The 25,081-nt window shown below is 40.8% G+C and overlaps 1 protein-coding gene across 7 annotated transcripts in view; it reads left to right on the top strand.

Annotated features, from left to right (window-relative positions):
* Window positions 1-25,081, top strand: part of DLGAP3 (DLG associated protein 3) — a 623,552-nt gene that overhangs the window by 391,604 nt on the left and 206,867 nt on the right. For 4 of the 7 annotated variants that reach the window (XM_073615577.1, XM_073615578.1, XM_073615580.1 and 1 more), the window contains one exon: window positions 8,912-9,023. The exons of 1 other annotated variant lie outside the window; for it this stretch is intronic. In XM_073615577.1, coding sequence (XP_073471678.1) covers window positions 8,912-9,023 — 112 coding nt within the window. The remainder of the gene's footprint in view (window positions 1-8,911; window positions 9,024-25,081) is intronic. 2 more of the 7 variants (XM_073615579.1, XM_073615582.1) reach the window with 1 other exon arrangement.

The following is a 25,081-nucleotide window of genomic DNA, read 5'->3' as shown; positions in this document are numbered from 1 at the left end:
GAATCAGTGGGAGCCCTGGGCGTGTCACTTGCCCTATCTCCTGGCACCAGATGCAGCGTGTCACTTGCCACCATCACCTGCCCCCAGATGTGGATTGTCGCTTGCCACTTTCACCTGGCAGCAGATGTGGATTGTCACTTGCCACGCCACACGCCACCATTTGCAGATTGTCACTTGCCACGTCACCTGCCACAATTTGCAGATTGCCACATCACCTGCCACCATTTACAGATTGTCACTTGCCACATCTCCTGCCTCCATTTGCAGATTGTCACTTGCCACATCTCCTGCCACCATTTGCAGATTGTCACTTGCCACATCTCCTGCCACCATTTGCAGATTGTCACTTGCCACATCTCCTGCCACCATTTGTAGATTGTTACTTGCCACATCACCCGCTACCAGATGTGGGTTGTCACTTGCCAACTGATGTGGATTGTCACTTGCCATGGCATCCAGTATCACCAAATTTGCATTGACGCTGCATTGGTGGCAGGCTGGCATCACTGGTCCATTTAGTAAGGGCAGGAAAACGGTGATGCGGGGCGGGCAATGAGAGATGATGTCATCTCGCTGCTCCCCGTCGCACCTCCAACATTGAAGCAAGGGGATCTGGCTGCAAAGTGGAGCTCTTCCAATGACAGGAAGCACATGACCTTCACTCCACCTTGCCGTGAAGGCGGAAGAGCGCTGGTGTGTGGCGGACAGTGAGAGATGATGTCCTCTCTCTGCTCCCTGCTGCACCTTGCTCCCACATTGAAGAGGCCTGGCTGTGAAGAGCGTTGATGTGGAGCGGGTGGAGAGAGATGTCATCTCTGCTTGATGTCATCTCTCTGCTCCGCTCACTTCTCTCCTCACCTCCGCCTGTCTCATGTAGCCAGCCCGCCCGCCGCAGCATCCGCGACCTGCTGGTTAGGCAGGGACCCTGCGGCAAGAGACTCGGGGCTATGGGCCCCAGAGTCTGGGCTATATAACCCCAATAGCCCCCTGATCAGGGGTTTGCCCCTAGACTGGGTTTTTTAGTCAATTCGGGACTAGATACAGGTAAGGTTAACACAGATTTTATAAACAATACATATTTTTAAATAGCCAGTGTTACTGTAAGCTCTTTATTTTGCATTGGATGAATAGGTAATGAATAAAAATTACTCCTTTCCTTTACTGGTAAATTGCACACATTCATTCATAAGTACTGTATATCACCTTCTGGTTGTGTTAGTAAGCATTGAGTTTTAAGCCCAACTCCAGGAATTACCGAACAAAAATACCATTGCAGTTGAGTAACCCCCACAAATAAAAACATACACTCTGAGAGGGTTTAATGCTCGTTAACTCTAGGGTTTGAGGAATAATAGATACTTTATTTCTCACTCCTGCTAATGACCCTGAAGTGCTATGGACCGTGTGAGCAATAAAAGAAGCTTGAGAGGACTGGTTGAACAGATAGAGGAAGCCTGATGGAGAAATCCCATTCCTCATCCCATAGAGTTAATAAGCATTTGTTTCTTTGTTTGGTAATTGCATAAATTGGACTTTAATCATCTGCTAAGTGCCTAAAGGCATATGAGCTGGTAACGGCATGGTGGGGAAATATATACTTACAGATCTTCAACCATAACTATGGGGATACCAACCTGTATGCCTGGTGTTCTGGGGTTAGTAACAGTAGGATATTATTAGCCATTATTCTTTTATTGCCATTAAAACTCTCTTCACATCTTTGCATACACGTTAATGCACAAGTTAACTTTTTTTTTGCTGTGCATTGCTTTAAGGCAGCCCATTCACTTAAAATGGAATTTTAAGGGCCCATTCACACTAAGAACTGCATGTGACATGCACAGGAACGCTGTGCAGTTCCTGTGCGATTCCCATGCAGTTCTGTGCAGACTTCAGCTCTATTCATTTTGAACGGGCTGAAGTCGCAGAGCACCAAAAGTAGTACTTGCGCTACTTTTTGAAACGCACGACAACCGCATTGCGTGGTACTTTTGTACTTTTGCAATCCGGTGAGGGCAAACGCACTGTGTTTGTAACCTGCGTTTGGGATGTCCTTAACTTTGCACTGACCCCTACAGCAGATCGCAAGGGCAGTGCGATTGGATTGCGGTGTGGAAAGCCGCATGGAAAAGAGGCTTTCTCACACTGCATTCTAGTGTGAACATGCACTTAGCAAGCCTTAATGCATAAAATACTTCCACTTTTTTTGGTCACAACAGCACACCACAATGCATAGAGCGTTCACATTAAATGCATTGTGGTGCAATGAAGGGATGATGCTTTTGATTGTACTTTAATCAGCACTGCAAAACACATACACACTACGTGTAATGTAAGAGCCCTTGCACACTGGGGCGGTTTGCAGGCGCTATTGCGCTAATAATAGCGCCTGCAAACCGCCTGCAAACCGACCTGAAAGTGCCGCTGCTGTGTATATACTGGAGCGGTGCGCTGGCAGGACGGTAAAAAAAGTCCTGCCAGCAGCATCTTCGGAGCGGTGAAGGAGCGGAGTGTATACCGCTTCTTTACCGCTCCTGCCCATTGAAATCAATGGGACGGCGCGGCTATACCGCCGGCAAAGCGCCTCTGCAGAGGCGCTTTGCGGTGGTATTTAACCCTTTCTCGGCCGCTAGCGGGGGGGTAAAACCGCCCCGTTAGCGGCCGAATACCGACGGTAAAACGCCGCTAATAATAGCGGCGTTTTACCGCCGACGCCGCCCCAGTGTGCAAGGGCTCTTATTCTAATTATAACTAGTTGTAGGGGATCTCTACATTTCAACACCACACTCCAATAAAGTTAATATAGACAGATACAGATATAACGGGCTTTTTGTGTGTCTAACAAATAGTATGCCAACACTTCAGAAAATGTAAATTCACTTGTTTAATAATACATCTCAGTAAAACAGAACAGGTGAATACTCAAAATAAAAAGAGTGTAGTCTGATGTAGTCTGATGAAGCTGTACAATAGCTTCCCCTGGGCTACCGTCCCTGTGAGTATGGCCTTTTCTGACATTGGCTGCTGAGACCGATACCTTTCCTTTTCTTTTACAAAGTTGTTTATTAAAGTTTTCAATAGGAGTATACAGCACAAGATAACATTGCAAACAATTATGTTTACCCGATACCTTTCCTAAAAGAGATACTAGTAGAGATTCCATCTAGTGATGTGAAGGAATTCCCTTATATTTCAGATGTTGCCTTAAACTGAGGTGGTGTCCCTTCTTTTGAAGGACTAGTGCTCTGCTTTGATAGGTTCAGTCGGTGGCACTTTTATATCCTCTGCAACCTCCCTAGAGAAGATATTTATCTTTTTCTGGTGAATGGAAGCACACATTTCCACTTTATGGGTCTTCTGAGGAATCTAATGTTATATCTGTAAAACGCATCATGTTTCTACCATGATCCACTTATGAATGTTTGGAAGCATTCCGTGAAAACAACACAGCAGTGGCATACTGTAGCTTACTGTATTAGGATGTCTGTGTTTATTATATGTATGCCCTGAGCCTTCTGTTCTACTTTGAGGCGAATATTGCCCTGTTCTGTTTTACTGAAATGTATTAATAAACAAGGCATTTTATCATTTACATTTTTTGAAGTGTTGGCATGCTATTTGTTAGACACCCCAAAAGTCCCATTATATCTTTATTTATTTATATTAAAGTTGTATCTCTTTGCAGTAAGACAAGTTAACACATGGATTTTAACATTAATTTTTGCTCACAAAGGTTTGAGTGCATAAGACCTTCATAGGTAGATGTAAAAATAAGACAAATCTTTATGAATATGGTCCTGATAAATGATGTGCAGTACAACACAACTCAACAAAATGGGGGTACCTTACTGAAGAAATAGCGACTGTACAATAAAAAATAAAATGTTTACTGAGTTTAGTGAAAAATATAAGTTGTGTTCACTTCTTTCAACCAATTATATCCTAGAAAAAATAGTTTCTCCCTTTATTTTTCTCACACATAATTGAACATTTATTTAGTGTCATTTACTTTGCCAAGTGAACACTGCTTTAATAAATCATCCCCAGTGTGCATAAGGCTGCTGGTATGACCCAAGTGTTTTTTTTTTTTTTTAAATCATGATCAAAAAACAGTACACATGGAACACGATTTTTTCCAGAAAAATTATTTTCTTTATGATCATGGTCTTTCAAATAAAAGTAATAATTTAGAGTTTATTTCTATATGAAAAATATAATCTAGTCTTCATTGCATAGTCTGTTTGGTAATCTGTAAATACACCTTGGAGCTCATCATGTCATATTGTCATAATATTGTCATAATATTGTCATATGTCAATATTGACTGTATGTGTATATACATATAATAATATAATGTCCCACATAAATCGGTAAACATATTACAACATATACAAAACAAATCTGCACTAAAACTTGCTAATATGACAAAACAGGCATACCCCACTTTTAAGTACACAATAAGGTTTATTTACTAAAGCTGGAAAGTGCAAAATCAGGCTCACGTCTGCAAAAAACCAATGAGCTTCCAGGTTTTTATTACCAAAGCTTAATTGAACAATCTGGGGTTAGAAGCTCATTGGTTTCTATGCAGAAGGGAGCCTGATATTGCACTTTCCAGCTTTAGTAAATAAACCCCATTGCGTTCTTAAAAGTGGGGTATGCCTGTATTCAAATGGGATGTTGACAACAAAAAAAGCTCTGAAGCTGTGTATTTGGTTCTCAGACTATGCTTACCTTTTCATATATGACTTAGCAAAATCTGGAAATTTAGAAAATTTGCAAACACATATTTAAAACAGCATATATGTCTTTCAGTTTTAGTTGTAGCTGTTTTATTTAAAAAAATATATTTTTGTAGTATTGCATTATATATTTTAATGATTACTGATTTTCGCAACAATAGAAAAGACACTAAAAAAAGATAGAACACAAGAACAAATAGGGAGCTAAATTTAAACAGTCTAGGGTTGGTGAAATTGTCATGGACAAACTGGATCCGGTTTAGCCGCACTCAACAAAACAGGGGCTCCTCTCAGGAGCAGGGAAAAGACCCAGAATTGAGAAGCCGCATACATGCAATCCATTGAGAGCGCCAAAGAAACATTCAGGAGTCCAAGGTTTTTGATGATAAAATTGTTTCATAGCAGAAATCAAGTTGAATCAATTGTATCATTAGAAACCTTGGACTCTTGGACATTTTTACTTGCTCTGACTTAATAATATTTCTAATATAACAAAAATGCTTATGTTCAGGCATCATATGGTGCCTAGGAGTATCTGTATTAAAGTGTATTATACCCTAAACTTTTTTCTTTAGTTGTTTTGGATTGAGTGGGTGAAGAATAATACTCCTGTCGGGTTATTTTTGCTCTCTGTGGTGTTGAGATTTCCCTTCACTTCCTGTCTTGAAGAATCAATGGGAAGTAAGGGTGAGTCTCTCCTAATTAGAATTTCTATCTGAGATAGTTGTCCCTGAAACATTTGTCCCGATTGGATGATTTATCTTGCTCTCTTGCAACTCTAAACTTTAAAATTTCCTCTCACTTTCTGACTTGGTGACAGTGCTCATCAGGACAAATAGAGGGTTCATTCTCCTTCAGCATGGACACAGACCTCAATAAAATCTTGGCAGAGGAGCTAACTCTTCCCCACTTCTTCCCTTCTTAAACATGTTTTGCCTTTTAATACACTTTAATCTTTAATTAATTTGGGGGCCCTGGGAAGCCCCTTTGACATCTGTTCAAGTCTAGATTAATATATATGTAAACCCTTGTAAAACCCAGTTTAAAAAAAATAAAACAAAATTAAATATATATATATGTGTGTATATATATATATATATATATATATATATATATATATATATATATATATATATATATTGTGTGTGTGTATATATATATATATATATATATATATATATATATGCAAATATTATAAATACCTTTTTTTTAATAAGTGATCACATATTCTATGTTCTCAGTTGCATAAGGAGCTTGGAGAGTTGGGTTTTGAGAAACTCCAGAGATAATAATATAATCCTGACACTTTATAAAACTCTGGTTTGGCCGCATCTGGAGTATGTCGTCCAGTTTTGGTCACCAATCCTCAGGAAGAATGTGCTGAAGCTGGAGAGAGTCCACAGAAGGGCAGCAAAGCTAATAAGGACCTAAATTACGAGGAACGACTACAAGCACTAAATTTATTCTCTCGTTTGAAGAGACGCTTGAGAGGAGTTATGTTAGTGATATACAAATACCTCAATGGTGATCCCAGCGTAGGAATAAAACTATTCAGTCCCGGGAAGTGTAGAAAGACACAGGGCCATTTAATGAGATTGGAGGAGAAGCGATTTAACCTTAAGCTGCACATTGGTTTTTTTCTCTGTCAGGGCAATAAGAATGTGAAACTCTCTTCCACAAATGGTGGTGTCAGCAGGAAGTATTTAAAAGGACTCTTGAACATGCATCTTAGTGAACTCAATATACCTGGATATGGGAAATGATTATCAACATGAACACACATACACCAATTACACAGGTTGGACTGGATGTACTAGTGTCTTTATTCAACCTTGCCAACTGTGAAACTATGAAATAGTGAATGACTGTGCAGGGGGAAGTCAGCACAAGTCTGACCATTGGAGAACAGGCAGGCTGCTCTCCCAGCACAGCTGACCACATCAGAATGGATGTGCTCTCATGCCTAGCATTGTCAGTTTGAAAAAGGAAAGCAGGGGGGCTGGCAGGAACATCAGGTATTTTACACATAGGAAGCAATACAAAGAGATAAGGATACTTTTTAACATATGTGCATGGTACAATAGACATATATCAGGAATATGAAATGTTGGGGTAACATATTCTTTAGTCCCATCCACGCCTTGTGCTAATTCCCATTCCCTTTCAGCTAGCTGTTGACAATCAAATGTTACTGGAATTTGACAATAGAATCGCAACTTGAGAAGACATTGGGGCTTTCTGTACAGGCTAAACCTAGGACCCACATCACTTAGGGTTGCATTTCAGCATTGTTACCTTGGAAATGTTGGAATCGAATTAAGAATTATTTTTGCATAGTTTATCAATGCCTCCACACACAGATAAACCCAGTGGTGGTAAAAGTATTAGATGCAGAACTTTGAAATGAGTTGCTGTCTTTCATAATAGAAAGCCCATAAGTTTAATGTTCAAATGTTACTTATTCAGCCCCTTTTTTTCAAAAGGTTTGAATAGAGTTATGCTTTAATCATTTGCAAAGATAAAAGGACACTTAAAAAGCATTGGCATGGAGCTCTCTTATCTGTGGTTGTGATATTAATGTCTCTTAATTCAGACGCTCCAAGAAGTGAATAATTGTCATGTGCCATTGGCAGACTGTCATATTTCCCTAGAAGACTGAAGGCACATCTCGTTCTCAACCCTTGTTGCTAATGTTTAGTGCTTCCCAAAGCCCAAACCGATTTTGCTGCTTTCTAAAGTGGAAAGAAATTATAAGGAAACAGATACATTAATATTAAAACACATTCAAACTAACTCCCTTAGACCCTTTGCTGACTAGACATTGACTTTTATTCCCTTAACATATTTCTTCTGTCTATTTTATTAGAGATGGGTGGTAATCTAGTTTGAGCATTTTTACTATATATTTTTTTTTACCTTGACTCATAATACTGAAACATGTCAGAGCTGTAATAATTCTGTCATCCCATAAACTGATATTCAGCAGTCTCACTCATAAAATCGTATTCATTCTGTAATTTTGACCTGATTAAATTAATTCATGCAATAGTGAGGTATATTAAAAATACTGGGTCAGTTGTTAAAGGCTTAAAAAGGTGTTCAAGTCATTTAAAAACTGGTTAGCATAAAAGGGATATGTCATAGTTTTATACTACAAAAAGATTGTAATCAATGATTGAGCCAGTGCTTTTAACAAAGTTGCCATTATAATGAACCTAATGTAGATGACAGTAGGTCTAAAATGGAAATATGCATGTCCATCTTTTTTGAGGGGTTTTGGCCTCATAGTGTGCTATGTTTAGATCACTTTTTGCTCTGTTTATATTACAATTTTCGGTTACAGATCTCAAAATTTGCTAGGTTTAGATAGAATGGAAAGAGATTAGTACAACTGTCAGGATTTTATTGATTCCTGTATCCCTGTTAGGAAGATTCACTCTCTTTATTTGTCCTGGTGACGTTTTTACCGAAAGTGAAAGAAAATCTAAAGTTTGAGTGGCCACCAGGACAGAAATAGAAGAGAAATCTTCCAATTGGAACACTAGTTGTGCTGACACTGGTGACAATCAGGGATTGCTCTAACTTTGGAGGAATTCCCTCTCATTTGCTGTGAAGTCAGCAATGGCAGGCTCTGTGTTTTAGACTGGCCATACATTATACCATTTTTCTTTAGATTTACCAAAAACCATATAATATGAGGCCAAACCTAAACATTTTCAATTTGTATGAAATCAGACAGGCCCTTGCACTACATAGTTGAAGGCAAGTCTAAAGGAAACTGAATAAAACAATTGTATAACGTGTGGCCAGCATTACTCAGTAAAAGATTTCTTTATTATTGTTGGGTGCCATCCAAAGTCCGGACCGCTAACTGCAAAGTGCAGTAACACAGAGCAGCTGGTGTGATTTTTCCTCACTCAAGTCTGAACAGTACAAAACAAGTTTTTGACCAGTACAAGAAGATTTGATGAGCTGCATTTGGTACTGCACTTTTTATTTAGTGCATTGTTCCTTTCACTGTTTTACTGCACTGGCTTCTATGGATGGAAAAGCAATGTGACATCAGCAATTTTACATCATAAAGGCTTTCTGTACATGATAAAAATTAGATGTTGCGTTTGACCCTTTCTTTCTTGTATTAGCTTCCTTTTCTCATCACTCTTCACTAGGTTTCCATGTAAGCGATATTCTGACTCATGTTTCTGTAACTGTCCCAGCTGCTGCACTCCACCTAAAATTCATCAAAGGGGACACGGCTATGGTCTCTCCATCACGGGTCAAGTAAGTATAGGAACTGCATGGTTTCTAATGAGAATGATGCTTGGGAGATGGATGGAATGCTGGTGGGATGCATGTCCACCTTATCCTTGCTTGCATTTTGCATAATCACTGTTTTGTATGGATTGCAGATATACAAATGAATGATTTAACAAAGACATTGGATGCTTCTTCATTTGGTTGGAATGTGTATGGTACGGAATCTGTGTAACCATATGACAATTTAATAAAATTTTTTATGTTGATCTCATTATTGTACAATTTGACGAAAATCAATTTATGTAACTTACTTGACTTCTTCTATTATACGGGAACCTATAACTATGAACATATGGATACTTTTAGGCTTAAAAACAGCTCTACCCCTTATGCCGCGTACACACGACCGGACTTTCCGGCAGAAATGGTCAGACGGAATCATTCCATCGGACATTCTGATCGTGTGTATGCTTCATCGGACTTTTCTTTTGAAAATTCTGACGGACCTAGAAATAAAACATGTTTTAAATCTTTCCGACGGAATCAATTCCTATCGGGAAAACCGCTTGTCTGTATACTATTCTGACGGACCAAAAACGACGCAAAGGGCAGCTATTGGCTACTGGTTATTGAACTTCCTTTTTCTAGTCCCATCGTACCTCATCACGTTCTAAATGATCGGACTTTGGTGTGATCGTGTGTAGGCAAGTCCGTTTCAGCGAAACTCCCTCGGAACTCCGTCAAAAAACCCATCAGAGTTCATTCCGATGGAAAGACCGGTCATGTGTACGTGGCATTATATGTATATTGAAAGCTCCTAAAAATTCTTTAAAGTATGAACTTTCATACAATGTTGTTGCGTGTTGATAATGCTCTCCTTTAGGATAGAATAGAATATTCTTTAACCACCTCAATCCCAGACACTTTCACCCCCTTTATGCCCTGGCCAATTTTCAGATTTCAGCGCTGTCATATTCCAAATGACAATTACTCAGTCATGTAACACTGTACCCATATAAAATATTTTATCATTCTTTGAGACAGAGCTTTTTTGGTGGTAATTAAAGCGTTTGTTACTCCAACACTTCCTATTTCTGATATGTGCCTGCTATACCATGTATTTGTATGAGAAAGTATCCTGTTCTCTTTGTATTGCTTCCTTTATGTGAATCTCTGATGATGCTGCTAGTCCTTCTGCGTTCCTATTTAAAACTGATGAAAACTGACCACACTAAGCAGGAGAGCACAGTGTGGTCAGTTTTCTAGCTACAGTATATTGGGAACATAGTGTACTATCCTCCAATGATCAGGCTTGTCCTGACATGCCCCGGCTGCACAGCCATTCACTGGGAAGCTCATTGGGCTGCTGCTTCTCCTCTCCCCAGCTCTTATGAAATAAACATTGCTGGCTTGCTTCCGTGTCTGAACACAGTGCGATTTTTTTTCAGCAGGTGTTAGCCAATGATTTATGGCTGAGACCTACTGATTGGCTGTGGCCAATCACAGTACAGAGTCCTGTGGTTACAAACACACGGGTCTCTGTAACCAGAGCAGCGATCGGGCTAGATCCCTTAATAAAAGCAGCACACATTACACTTGTTAGGCATGCAGTTAACCCCTTGGTTGCCCCTTAATGTTAACCCCTTCCCAGACAGTGTAATTGGTACAGTGACAGTGTACAGTATTTGATCATTGGCAGTTAGTGTACCTCCCAGCGAGGGTCTGTTAGTGTCAGTTTTCCCACCACACTATCACAGTTCTACTATAAGTTGCTGATTGCTGCCATTACCAGTATTGCTTCATAGCATAACATAACATATATTCCAGTATATATACCATAGTTTGTAGACTCAATAACTTTCATAAAAATCATTTAATATACACTTTTTTTTCAAAATGTTCGTATTTTTTCGTTTATATAATAATAAAATTAAAAACCAAGAGGTAAGGAAATACCACCAAAAGAAAGCGCTATCTGGGAGAAAAAAATGATAAATAATAATAAAAAAAAATTATTTTGCATACAGTATTGCATGACTGCGCAATTGCCAGTTAAAGTAGCGCAGTGCTGATTAGCAAACACTGCCTTGGTCATAAAGTGGGTAAAACTTTCCGGAGTTCACTATTCAGTCCACTGGGTTTTTTGATTTTTGTCATATAAATGAAACAGTACCAAGCATTTTGAAAAAAAAATAACGTTTTTCTAAAATTATGCGCATACATACGTAATCTTTACGTACTCTATGTACTCTACTACATTTCTATGGTAAAAATAACCCAGATCAGTCTATAATATTTAGTCTGTGTGAACGTTATATAGTCTACAAGCTATGGTATAGACTGTATATTTGAAAATTGATCATTGCTGATGTACTGACTGCCTATCTCTTTTCCCAAGGGCCTAAATAGCCTGGACAGTACAAATACCTCCCAAATAACCCATTTTTAGAAAGTATACAAAGGTATTTAGGAAGCGGTGCAGTGATTTTTTTGAAGCTGTCATTTTTTGGGGGAAAATGATGACATTTTAAAAAAATTCTCAAAGTTGCTATTTTAACACGTTATTTCTCACACACAGCATAGGCATACTTAGAATTACACCCTAAAACACAATCTGCTATGTTTTCCAAGTATAGGGATACCATATGTGTGAGACTTTTTCACAGGCTAGATGCATAGAAGGGCCCAAAATCCAAGGAACACCTTTGAGGTTTCAAGGAACATAAATTACACATCTAATTATCTGACTACCTTTCACATTTTTGGAGGTTCTGGAGCACCAGGACAGCGGAAACACCCACAAAATAACCCCATTTTGGAAAGCAAACAATCCAAGGTATTTTCTGAAAGACACAGTGAATCTCCTGAAAATGTCATTTTTTGCCATAAGTTTTTGGAAAATGCAGGAAAGAGAATGAAATCATATTTCAGGTAATAAGTTATTTCTAATACACACCATGGGCATGCTTAGAATTACACCCCAAAACACATTTTTCTACTCTAGTGAAGTATGGTGATATCACATGTGTGGGACTTTTTTCACAGGCTAGCCATATAGAGGGACCTAAAATCCAAGGAAGGACCTTCAGGTGTTCAAGGGACATAAATTACGCACCTAATTTCCTGACTACCTATAAAAGTTTTGGAGGCCCTGGAACATCAGGACAGTAGAAACACCCACAAAATGACCACATAGGTATTTTTTAAGAGGCATGGTGAGTCTTTTGAAGACTTTATTGCCACAAGTTTTTGGAAAATGCAGAAAGAAAATTAAAATGAACCTCTTCCCGTCCGCATTATAGCTGAAAAACGGCTACAAATTTCCGGGAGGGCGTCGATAGATGTCCCCCCATGCTCTAGCGCCTGCGTGCCCCCTGCAGGGCATGCACGGTATGTTCTTTGATCAGCAAGTCAAGGAGACTCGGCTGTTCACAGATCAGAGTAAGGGGCCGATCCCGACCCCTTAACGCCTGATCAGCTGTCAGCCAATGACAACGGATCATGTGATGTAAACAGCCGATAATCGGCCGATAATCGTCTGTCAGAGGAACATAAGTTCCTCTCACAGAGAGCCACCGCCGCCTCATCAGTTCCCACCACTGCCACCTGCCAGTGCCACCTACCAGTGCACAACAGTGTCACCTATCAGTACCCACCAGTGCCGATCAGTGCTGCCAATCAATGCCTCATCATCAGTTCCTGCCTATTAGGGTTACCTACCAGTGCCCATCAGTGCCACCTACCAGTGTCCATCAGTGCCACCCATCAATGCCCACAAGTGCCGCCTTATCTGTGCCTATCAGTGCCCATCAGTGCAGCCTATCAGTGCAGCCTCATCAGCACACATCAATGATGGAGAAAAACTACATTGTTAGTTAGGTTGAATGAAGACACCAGTCCATCCTGAGTGAGTATTGGTGCACGTCCACAATTGTCCCCATCCCTATACATTGTGACCTGTCAAGATGCCCATCTATTATTATTATTTATTTAAGGTATACATATAGCGCCGTCAATTTTTACACAGTGCTCCACACACACATCGGTCCCCACCCCCAAGGAGCCCACAATCCAAGGTCCCCAACCCACACACTAGGGCCAATTTATTATGGACAGAAGCCAATTAACCAATTAACCTACCAGCATGTCTTTGGAGTGTGGGAGGAAACCGGAGTACCCCGGAGGAAACCCACGCAGGCACAGGGAGAACATGCAAACTTCAGGCAGGTAGTGTCATGATTGGGATACGAACCAGCGACCCTTTTTACTGCTAGGCGAGAGTGCTAACCACTACACCACTGTGCTGCCCTACCTGTTTGCAAAATTTGATAGCAAACTATGAAAACTGTTTTATTTTTTGTTTTTTTTTCAAAATTTTTCATCTTTTTTGTTTGTTTAGCAAAAAATAAAAACCCCAGTAGTGAATAAATACCACCAAAAGAAAGCTCTATTTGTGTGAATAAAATGATAAAAATTGTATTTGGGTACAGTGTTGCAATTGTCATTCAAAGTGCAACAGCGCTGAAAAATGAAAATTGGCCTGTTCAGGAAGGGGGTGCCCAGTAGGCAGGTGGTTAATTTTTTTATACACAGTTGTCAATTTTATAAAATATTTCTCACATGCAGCATTGGCATACTTATAATTACACCCCAAAACACAATCTGCTACTCCTCTCGAGTATGGCAATACCACATGTGTGAGACTTATTCACTGTCTGGGCTGATTATGTACTGGGCATTGTATTTTGTGTATCATACAAATCACCCAATTGTGTCCAAACCAACTGTACTGTACTAGTCACCTCTCTGTGAGTGCTCAGGGAATAAAGCTTAGTGTAGTGTCACCTGCAGTAGTCCCAGTTCCTATAAGTCAAGCAAGCCTAGCCTACTGGTACATGGCTGCTCCCAGAAATGCCATGTCCACTGGCCTGGGGTCTTGAAGAAAAGTAGTCAGCAGTATGTGCAGATGGGTCAGTGACATAGATACATAGTTGGTAAGGTTGAATACAGACACCAGTCCATCTAGTTCAACCTTTGTAGGTGTGTGTGTTCATAATCATTTCCCATATCCCTGTAAGTTCACTAAAATACCCATCCAAGAGTTTTTTCAAACTAACAATACTTCCTACTGACCCCACCGATTGTGGAAGTGAATTCCACATCCTTACCACCCTGACAGTAAAAAAGGCCCCATGTCACCTTACACTGCCTGAGACTGAATAGTTTATTCCCTTTACCAAAATCACCATGGAGGTATTTGTATATCGCTATTATATCAACTCCCTGGCCCCTCTTCTCCAGAGAGAATACGTTTAATGATTGTAGTTGTTCATAACAGGTCCTCCAGTCCCCTTATTAGCTTTGTTCAGTTCAGAGACATGGTCAGTAAACTGGCAAAGGATCAGTCCAGGAAGCAGGTGGAAACATGATCAATAAACTGGTCAGAAATAGTATAGGTGGCAGGCAGAGGCAACACTGCACTGGTGTGGTGGTGATCAGAGACACTGTAACTAGGGTGGCGTTGATCAGGGACACTGTAATTGGTGTGATGGTGATCAGGGATGCAGAAGCTGGTGTGGCTATGATCAGAGAGACAGTAACTGGTGTGGTGATAATTATGGACAATATAACTGGTGTGGTGGTGATCAAGGACACTAACTGGTGTGACGGTGATCAGGGACAATATGACTTGTGTGGCGGTGATCAGGGACAATATGACTGGTGTGGCGGTGATTAGAGACATTGTAAGTGGGTGGCGGTGATTAGGGACACTGAGTGGGTGACGATGGTGAATAAGAACACTGCCTGGTGCGGCGGTGATTAGGAAAACTGTAAATGGGTGGCAGTAATTATGGACATTGTGAGTGGATGGGGACACTGTGAGTGGACCTGCGATGTTTAGGGACACTTGACTAGAGCAGTGGTGATTAGGGACACTGACTGACTGTTATATGTATACAGTATGTGTGTGTGTATATATATATATATATATATATATGTAAATATATATATATATATAAAGAGGAGCGCAAAAAAAAAACATATACACATTTTAACAGTTGTTATCTATGCCCTTTTTTAAAGCCCAAATTCAATTATGGCAGCAATGTGTAGTATTATGTTTCCCCTAAAGATGTCAGTAGTCGCACCATTGTTGATATCATCATATGACCTTCAGGAGCGAGTCAAAGAAAATTACGGAGTTACAGTTGACTTTCGAGCAATGCAAGACCATTTTGAAGTGGTATTGTGAACTGACGACGACTTTAGTTTGGAACAGACCACCAACCCAACTAACAATCGCACAAATTCATGATAAGTTAGAATCCGATGGCACTGTGTGTGATGTGCACAAGCAAAGATCTGGGAGGCGTCGCACAGCAACAAGTTCTGCTACTTCGGATTTGGTGTTGCAACAGTTTACATGGTCACCGCAAAAGTCTGTCAAGCAATGTACATGTGAGACAGGAATTTCCTTCCACGTTCCCTGGACTTAACATACCTTGATTTCTATCTGTAGGGAACACTAAAGGATGTGGTGTACCATAGAAATCCACCTACACTGACTGCACTACGGGAAGAAATTGAAACTTCATGCAGAGCAATTCCTGTGGGCATTCTAGTCAATGTTGTTCATGCAGTAGTTTTCCAAAATCAAACCTGTCTGGATGCTAATGGTGACCACTTTAAGCACCTAATGTAATTGCATAATTCAAACATGACTTACAACTACCCTTTGATGTTTATATAAATCGAGTAATAACATTTTCATGCATATATTTTTCATGTTAAAGTGTGTATATTTTGGCTCTTCTGTATATATTGTATATACAGTAAAACCTTGGAATGCGAGCATAATTCCTTCAGGAAACATAAATAGAAAGGTAGTTGCGCTCTGCTAATCAATAAACTAACACTAATGCCACGTACACACGGTCAAAATTTCCGACAACAAATGTTTGATGTGAGCCTGTTGTCGGAAATTCTGACCGTGTAGGCTCCATCGGAACTTTTGCTGTCGGAATTTCCAACAACAAAAATTTGAGATCTGGATCTCAAATTTTCCGACAACAAAATCCGTTGTCGGAAATTCCGATCGTGTGTACACAATTCCGGCGCACAAAATTCCACGCATGCTCGGAATCAAGCAGAAGAGCCGCACTGGCCATTGAACTTCATTTTTCTCGGCTCGTCGTATGTGTTGTACGTCACCGCGTTCTTGACGTTCGGAATTTCCGAAAACATTTGTGTGACCGTGTGTATGCAAGACAAGTTTGAGCCAACATCCATCGGAAATAAATTCACGGTTTTGTTGTCGGAATGTCCGATCATGTGTACACGGCATAAAAAGAAACTACTGTAAAAGTGAATGAATGCTGCTGCTGTCTCCTAAGTGTTCCCACGAGAAAAAGAAGATAATAAAATGAATGTGACAGCGCTGCTTATATAGTAAGCTCAAAATAATAAATATAAAAATCAATATAGGAAAAATAATAATCAATGAAAAACGTCCATATATGAATACAGGTGAATAATGCTCAATGAAAAACATCCAAATATTTGTGACAATTCTTCTGCTAAAAAGCAAGTAAAACGAAATACAAAAAAAAAAGGCTGTTTCCACATGCTTCACTGCTCTACCAACAACAGTGCTCCCACCACCGCATGCAATGCTCGCTCACCTCACTGCAAGACCCGGCAGGGGGTCAAACACTTTTGCACACAGTGCACCTCTCCTATGGGGAATGCTTCACGGTGGTCCCGGGTAGTTCCTTATGGTCCCTCTAGATAGATAAAGCTCCACAGCAAATGGAATGACCTCCCAGTGAGCTGGTTCAACTTAGGCTCCTCAGTGTTTGCCGGTAGTTTCACAGCGACATATAAAAACAGAAATGCTTCCGATAGTGCAGTACCAAGGGGAGTAAAAACAGAACCTCCCCACCCCAGCTAATATTCAACTCACTTTTATTTAAGAATATAAAAACATTCATATAAAATCCATCAGGTGTATCTCACTTGTTGCGACAGGTTCCACCTCCTGGCTCCACCTCTACTAGTTACACCACCTCCCAAGTGGGTTCATCTGGAGGAAACTTCATCTGGAGGAAAGTGTGTTTGACCCCCTGCTGGGTGTTTCAGTGAGGTTAGAGAGCATTGCACGCGGTGGTGGGAGGACTGTTGTTGATAGAGCAGTGAATCACGTGGAAACAGCCTTTTTTTCTAGTATTTCGTTTTACTTGCTTTTTAGCAGAAGAATGGTCACACATATTTGGACGTTTTTCATTGAGCACTGTTCATCTGTATTCATATATGGGCGTTTTTCATTGATTATTATTTTTCCTATGTTGATTTTTATATTTATTATTTTGAGCTTACTATATATGCAGCGCTGTCACATTCACTTTATTACATTACGAGATAGTACTCGTATATCACAGCAAATTTCCCCATAAGAAATAATGGAAACTCAGATGGTTCATTCCACAACCATTTATTCATAAGTTCTTCAGTCTATAGGCCATGTAAAAAGATTATAGCAACTTGGAGGCAACTTCAGGGAATTTTTGGGTAATCTTCGTGTAATGTCAGATCCAAATCACATCAGTTAAGATGAGGATCTGACTTGGGGCTCATGCACAGTACAGCTCAAATAAAAAAAGCTTCTTTTACAGGCATTTGAACTTTTATTTCAGCTTGAAGAAGCTTGTGCTTATTTGTGCTCTTGAGCTTATTTTCATTGAGCTTCTTTGAGCTTTTTTGAGCATAAGTGTTTTTTTTCACAAACCTGCTTTAAAGTTACATATACATACATAGTAGGTAAGGTTGAATAAAGACAATAGTACATCCAGTTCAACCTGTGTAGGTGTACGTGTGTCAGTGTCTATAATTGTTTTCCATATCCCTGTATGTTGTGTTCTTTAAGATGCACATCCAAGAGTCTCTTAAAAATATCCATACTCCCTGCAGCCACCACCAATTGTTGAAGAGAGTTCCACATCCTTATTGCCCTGACAGTGCAAAACCCGCATGCACAGTTTAAGGTTAAACTACTTCTCCTCCAATCTCATAGTGTGTCCTTGTGTCCTCTTACACTCCCTGAGACTGAATAATTTTTTCCTATGCTGGGATCGCCATTGAGGTATTTGTAAATCGCTATCATATCTCCTCTCAAGCGTTGTTTCTCCAGCGAGAAAAAATGTAGTGTTTGCAGCCGTTCCTTATAATCGAGGTCCTCTAGTCCCCTTATTAGTTTTGTTGCCCTTCTTTGGATTCTCTCCAGTTCCAGCACATCCCTTCTGAGGACTGGCGACCAGAACTGGACAGAATACTCCAGATGTGGTCAACCAGAGCTTTATAAAGTGGCAGGATTATCGTTCAATCTCTGGAGTATGTCCCTATTTTTATGCATGCTAATATTCTGCCGGTTTTGGTAGCTGCAGCTTGACATTGCATGCTATTGCGCAATCTGTTATGTTCTAGGACCCTCAGATCTTTCTCCATCCTTGATTCCCCCAGCGGTTCTGCCCCTAGTGAGTAGTTTGCTTTTATGTTTTTTGCCCCAAGTGCATTAATTTACATTTTTTAAACATTAAACCTCATTTGTCATGTATTTGCCCACTTCATGATTTTGTTCAGGTCTTTCTGTAAAATTTCAATATCCTGATGTGAAGTTATTGCCCTGCCTATTTTTGTGTCATCCGCAAAAACTGAGATTGAGCTATTTATCCCATCCTCTATATCATTTATGAATACATTGAATAGAATTAGTCCCAAGACAGAACCTTGGGGTACCCCACTCACCACTCCAGACCAGTCGGAGTATAAGTTATTGATCACCACCCCTTGGAGATGCTCCTGTAACCAGTTTTTTTACCCAAGAACAATCCTTATGGTCCACGCCTGTGGACCTCAGCTTGTAGATTAAGCGCTTATGGGGGACTGTATCGAATGCCTTTTCAAAACTCAGGTAGACTAAATCCACAGGCCTTTCCCTGTCTAGATGGCAGCTCACTTCCTCGTAGAATGTTAGCAGATTGGTCTGGCAAGAACGACCTTTCATAAACCCATGCTGATTACTACTAATGATATTTTTTTCATCAGTAAATTTTTGGATATAGTCCCTTATCATCCCCTCCAATAACTCACCAACGATTAACCTGACTGAGTTCTCTGAGGACTCACGGATGTAAGCCATCTGGTCCTGGTGATTTATTTATATTAAATCTATCTAATATTTCCTTCACTCTGGCCTCTGTTAGCCATGAGGGTATGCCCTGTGATTTGTCACTAACAGTACACTGTCGCAGTCAATATACCCTTCCTTTTCCTGCATAAAAAGTCTATGGGCACAAGTCAGATAGAAGTCGCCTTGAAGTAGTACAGAAAACGTTTCTAAAGTTGGAGGGCCTTCAGTAGTGATAATTAAGACAGCTCTCATTGAATAAATGGGATTTCACATGTCACGTGAATTGGAGTCTCACAAGTCAGATCCCAAGCTGCTCCTATTGCAAGACCTCGCTTGTTTATCAACTTAAAATTTATAAAATAATTTTGCTTGTCTTGTAAAACACTTGCAGACCAAGTTACTCGCAATCCAAGGTTTTACTGTACTGTGTATATAGATATATATATCTATATATATATCTATTAGATCTATATAGATATATATATATATATATATATATATATATATATATATCTATATAGATATATATATGGTATCTCCCACACCCCTCACATTTTTGTAAATATTTTATTATATCTTTCTATGTGACAACACTGAAGAAATGACACTTTGCTACAATGTAAAGTAGTGAGTGTACAGCTTGTATAACAGTGTAAATTTGCTGTGCCTTCAAAATGACTCAACCCACAGCCATTAATGTCTAAACCGCTGACAACAAAAGTGAGTGCAGCCCTAAGTAAAAATGTCCAAATTGGGCCCGAAGTGTCAATATTTTTTATGGCCACCATTATTTTCCAGCACTACCTTAACCTCTTGGCCAGCCTAAAAAAATTACTCCAAGAGCATGGCGACGACTCATCGAGGAGGTCATAAAAGAACCCAGAACAACATCTAAAGAACTGCAGGCCTCACTTGCCTCAGGTAAGATCAGTGTTCATGATTCAACAATAAGAAAGAGACCGGGCAAAAATGGCATCCATGGGAGAGTTCCGAGGCCAAAGCCACTGCTGACCAAAAAGAACACAAAGGCTCATCTCACATTTACCAAAAAAACATCTTGATTATCTCCAAGACTTTTAGGCAAATATTCTGTGGACTGATGAGCCAAAAATTTTACTTTTTGGAAGGTGTGCGTCCCATTACATTTGGCATAAAACTAATACAGCATTTCATAACAAGAACATCATACCAACAGTCAGACATGGTGGTGGTAGCGTGATGGTCTGGGGCTGCTTTGCAGCTTCAGGACCTGGACGACATACCATAATTGATGGAACCATGAATTCTGAGCTCTACCAGAAAATCTTAATTGAGAACATCTGGCCATCAGTTCGTGTGCTCAAGCTCAAGTGCACTTGGGTTATGCAGCAGGACAATGAACCCAAAACACAACAGCAAGTCCACCTCCAAATGGTTCAAACAAAGCAAAATTTAGGTTTTGGAGTTGCCTAGTCAAAGCCTGGACTTAAATCCAATTGAGATGCTGTATCATGACTTTACATAGCCGTTCATGCTGGAAAACCCCCAATGTGGCTGAATTAATACAATTCTTCAAAGAAGAGTGGGCCGAAATTGCTCCACAGCAATGTGAAAGACTCATTGGGTGACGCAAACCAGTTATTAGGTTTAGGGAACAATTACTTTTTCACATAAACGAAACCATCATTTAAAAACTACATTTTGTATTTACTGGGGTTATCTTTGTGTAATAATAAAATTTGTTTGATGATCTGAGTCATTTAAGTGTGACAAATATGCAAAAAATCAGAATGGAGGCAAATACTTTTTCACAGCATTGTGTATATATATATATATATATATATATATATATATATATATATATATATATATATATATATATAATTTTTTACAATTTTTTTTTACATATTGTCACCAGAGCAGTGCAGTGTTACCATAGTGATGCTGTACTACTGTACTATTCTGGGGGATGATCAGGGATTTTTTTACACTCTGATTGCTCACAGTGATGATCACTGTAATAAGCAATCTCTAACACTGTTCAAAGATTTCATTCATGAAACCCTGCTTACTACTGTGGTACTGTGATTGGTGCAGGGCTCCATGATTGGCCCTGGTACCATGTGATCACTGTGAACAATCACAGTGATCATCACAGTAGTAAGCAATGCATCATGAATAACAACCTTGGTTACTATTGTATTGATCACTGAGATTGGTCACAGCAATCACTTGGTACCAGGGATATGCACAGCGTCCCAGTACTGCGATCGGTAATTGGCTGTGTATGGTGGACACAGCCGGTTACAGATCGCACCGCGATCTGGGAGAACATACGGGTTCGTCCTCCTGGAACTAGAAGGCACCCATCTGGCTGTTTATGTACATTGGCCAGGTGGGAATTGGTTAAGGTGGTTGTAAACCCTTACATATACCCAGTGAAGTGACCCACTGAATTGATACACAGAGCTTAAACAAATCCTTCTGCTTAGGTTGTACCTGTTTAACAGCAGTCTTCTCTTGTCTACATCCATTCCAAGTCCAGAATTTAAAAAGCTTGTCTGAGCTGTCAGAAAACAGAGACAGAGAGCTGAGATTACACACTGCAGAGCTCAGTGAGGAGAGCTCTGAGAGCTGATTGGAGGGAAGGGACACACCCCCTTCACACAGCACACAGGGTCAGATCTGAGGCTGTCAATTACTCTGTGTGCTGGCGATCCCTCCCCTGTCACATTGTTTCTCTTGGTGTCATGAAAACTTGTCAGAAGTGACATGCATGTAGCAGAGGAATGGGGCAACAGACAGAAATGACAGTGCTCTGGCTAGAGACAAGTACACACTATAGAAGGAAATGCTTTGTTCATATTTCATGTCTGAGATTTACAACCACTTTAAATAAGATGTGAACTCTGGAAACTGTGAACCAAAAATCAGGATGAGGGCCAGTGGTGCCTCTTCCATAGGGGGTGCACGGGCGCTGCCCCCCCCCCCCCCCCAGTAAAAGCTCTTTAAAAAAAAAAAATTGAAAACACATTTTCCTTTAAGTGCACTGTGTTTGGGCGCCGGACACAGTGCACTATGGAAAGCTCCACGTCAATGTAATCATGAGATTGCAGATGAGGCGCTTCGTTTGAAGGATTTTTACCTGCTTTGTGGCGCATTCCTTCACTCTGAACAACTTCCGCCCGTAATATCACATCTATCAGGAGGAGAGGACAGAAGATGAGGCAGGAGAGGAGACGCATGAAGGACCCCGCTCATCGCCATTACCCACTGCCCCACAGACACAGGGTAAGTGCCAGGCAGATGGCACACTGGTAGCAATTAATGGGCACACTGGCAGCATTTGATGGACACACTGGCAGCATTTGATGGGAACACGGGCAGTATTTGGGCACACTAGCAGCGTTTAATGGACACACTGGCAGCATATGATGGGCAGTTGGGCACCATGGCAAACGTTTGATGGGCACGCTGGCAGCATTTGATGGCAGCATATGATGGGCAGTTGGGCACACTGGCAGCATTTGATAAGCACACTGGCAGCATATGATGGGCACACCGGTAGCATTTGATGGGCAGTTGGGCACACTGGCAGCGTTGGGGCACACTGGCAGCATATGATGGGCAGTTGGGCACACTGGCAGCATTTGATGGGCAGTTGGGCACACTGGCAGCATTTGATGGGCAGTTGGGCACACTGGCAGCGTTTGATGGGCACACTGGCAGCATATGATGGGTAGTTGGGCACACTGGCAGCATATAATGGGCACACTGGCAGCATTTGATGGCCACAGTGGCAGCGTTTGGCACAGTAGCTGCGTTTGGCACAGTGGCTGCATTTGATGGCACAGTGGTAGTGTTTGATGGGCACAGTGGCAGCATTTGGCACAGTAGCTGCGTTTGATGGCACAGTAGCTGCATATGATGGCACAGTGGCTGCGTTTGATGGCACAGTGGCAGCGTTTGATGGCACAATTGCTGTATTTGATGGCACAGTGGCTGCGTTTGATGGGCACAGTGGCTGTGTTTGGGCACAGTGGCAGCGTTTGATGGGCACAGTGGCAGCATTTGGCACAGTAGCTGCATTTGATGGCACAGTGCCAGCCTTTTATGGGCACAGTGGCAGCGTTTGGCACAGTAGCTGCATTCGATGGCACAGTAGCTGCATTTGATGGCACAGTGGCAGCATTTTATGGCACTGTGGCAGCTTTTGATGGCACAGTGACAGCGTTTGATAGCACAGTGGGCAGCGTTTGATGGCACAGTGGCAGCGGTTGATGGCACAGTGGCAACGTTTGATGGGCACAGTGGCTGCGTTTGATGGGCACAGTGGCTGCGTTTGGGCACAGTGGATGTGCTTGATGGCACAGTGGCTGCGTTTGATGGGCACAGTGGCTGCGTTTGATGGCACAGTGGCTGCATTTGATGGCACAGTGGCTGTGTTTGATTAGTACAGTGGCTGCATTTGATGGGCACAGTGGCTGCATTTGATGGGCACAGTGGCTGCAATTGATTTTTTTTTCAAAAATTTTTCAGTTTGTTTGCGCCCCCCCCCAAAAAAAATTTTGAGCACCAGCCATCAGCCATCACTGCTGAGGGCAAAAGACTAGTCACTAGCCATGTCTGTATGCCAAATCCTGATACACTTTCTTCCAAAGCTGTCTTGTTAACCCTGTTTTTGCACTGTGTCTCTGTGTGGGGGCAGAACTTCAAGTAAATGCAACAGTAAGCAGCACAGTAGTGACACCCTCACCCCCTCTCCAATGTAATGGAGAGGGGGGGGAGTTTGTCGTCCAAATCAGGAAAGCAGCCTTGGGTGACAACACTGCTTCCCCATAGATACAGTATGTGATGGTTGTCACCTCAGGATAGAAAATGTGTTATTGACAGGATTACCAGCCTAAAATAGAGGAAAAAAACCCTTTCCGTAAAAAATAATGCAGCCACCACACCTAAGAACTGTTGAACTACAATATATGACTTTTTTGGGTTTGAGCTTGGATACACTTTAAGAAATACAGTAGGTTTGTTTTGGTACAATAAATTGTTGGCATGATTAGGCTAAAGATGAAGGATTGGGGGTAGGTTTTACTAGGACTAGGTTAAGGGCTAGAGGGTTAGGTGAGATGTAGGAGCAACCCATATTTAGGTTTTTGATTATGAATAATGAATCCATACCAAAAGCAACAATGCTTATAAAAGTTGAAAAGCAACATAAAAATCTCATACCTCCCAACTTATTGAGATGAGAAGGGGGGGGGGGGGGAGTATTCACATGTTCCATTTCCTTTCCCCCATCATGTGAACTACTAAGATATAAGCAAAATTAGATCCTAAAGTGTTTTTATTGCCATTCTTTTCCTTTATACTGGCTTTTAAAAATAACAAATGCAGGGACCTGGAGACAGTAGAAAAGGTTTAGTGTAAAATAACACTTTTGGTAGTTAAATAGTACATTTTTATATTGAGGTCTATACATCAGGCCAAATATAGTAAAAGCTGAAAAAGAATGAGGGACAGAGGGATTTGGTTTCAAAACAAACAAGAGCCAATCCCACCAAATAAGAGACCTTTGGGATTTAAGGCTTTGACCTAGACATTATAAATATGGAATTTGTTCTAAGTTTTGCCTAAATGAAAACATAAAAATCAGCACAAAGGTCAAAACTTTACATGTAGTATAATGTGTTCCTTGTGCTGACTCTTCTTGGTTTAGGAGAAATTTTCATCTTTCCCAGCCCAACTCCCATCTCCACCACTGTAATCTTTTGTGCAATGGGGTTAATATAACTTAGGGGCTGTCAGGAGCTCTCATCAAGAGAACTTGACTATGCCTACGCTTTCTGCCCTACTGTATCGTTCATAGACGCTGTACTACTATCTAACTATTTGACTATTGCATCTACTAAACAGT

Source organism: Aquarana catesbeiana, linkage group LG02, assembly GCF_042186555.1.
Source record: "Aquarana catesbeiana isolate 2022-GZ linkage group LG02, ASM4218655v1, whole genome shotgun sequence".
In the NCBI taxonomy this organism is placed as follows: domain Eukaryota; kingdom Metazoa; phylum Chordata; class Amphibia; order Anura; family Ranidae; genus Aquarana; species Aquarana catesbeiana.
The sequence above is the reverse complement of the archived record's forward strand: the minus strand, read 5'-3'. Positions and strand labels throughout refer to the sequence as shown.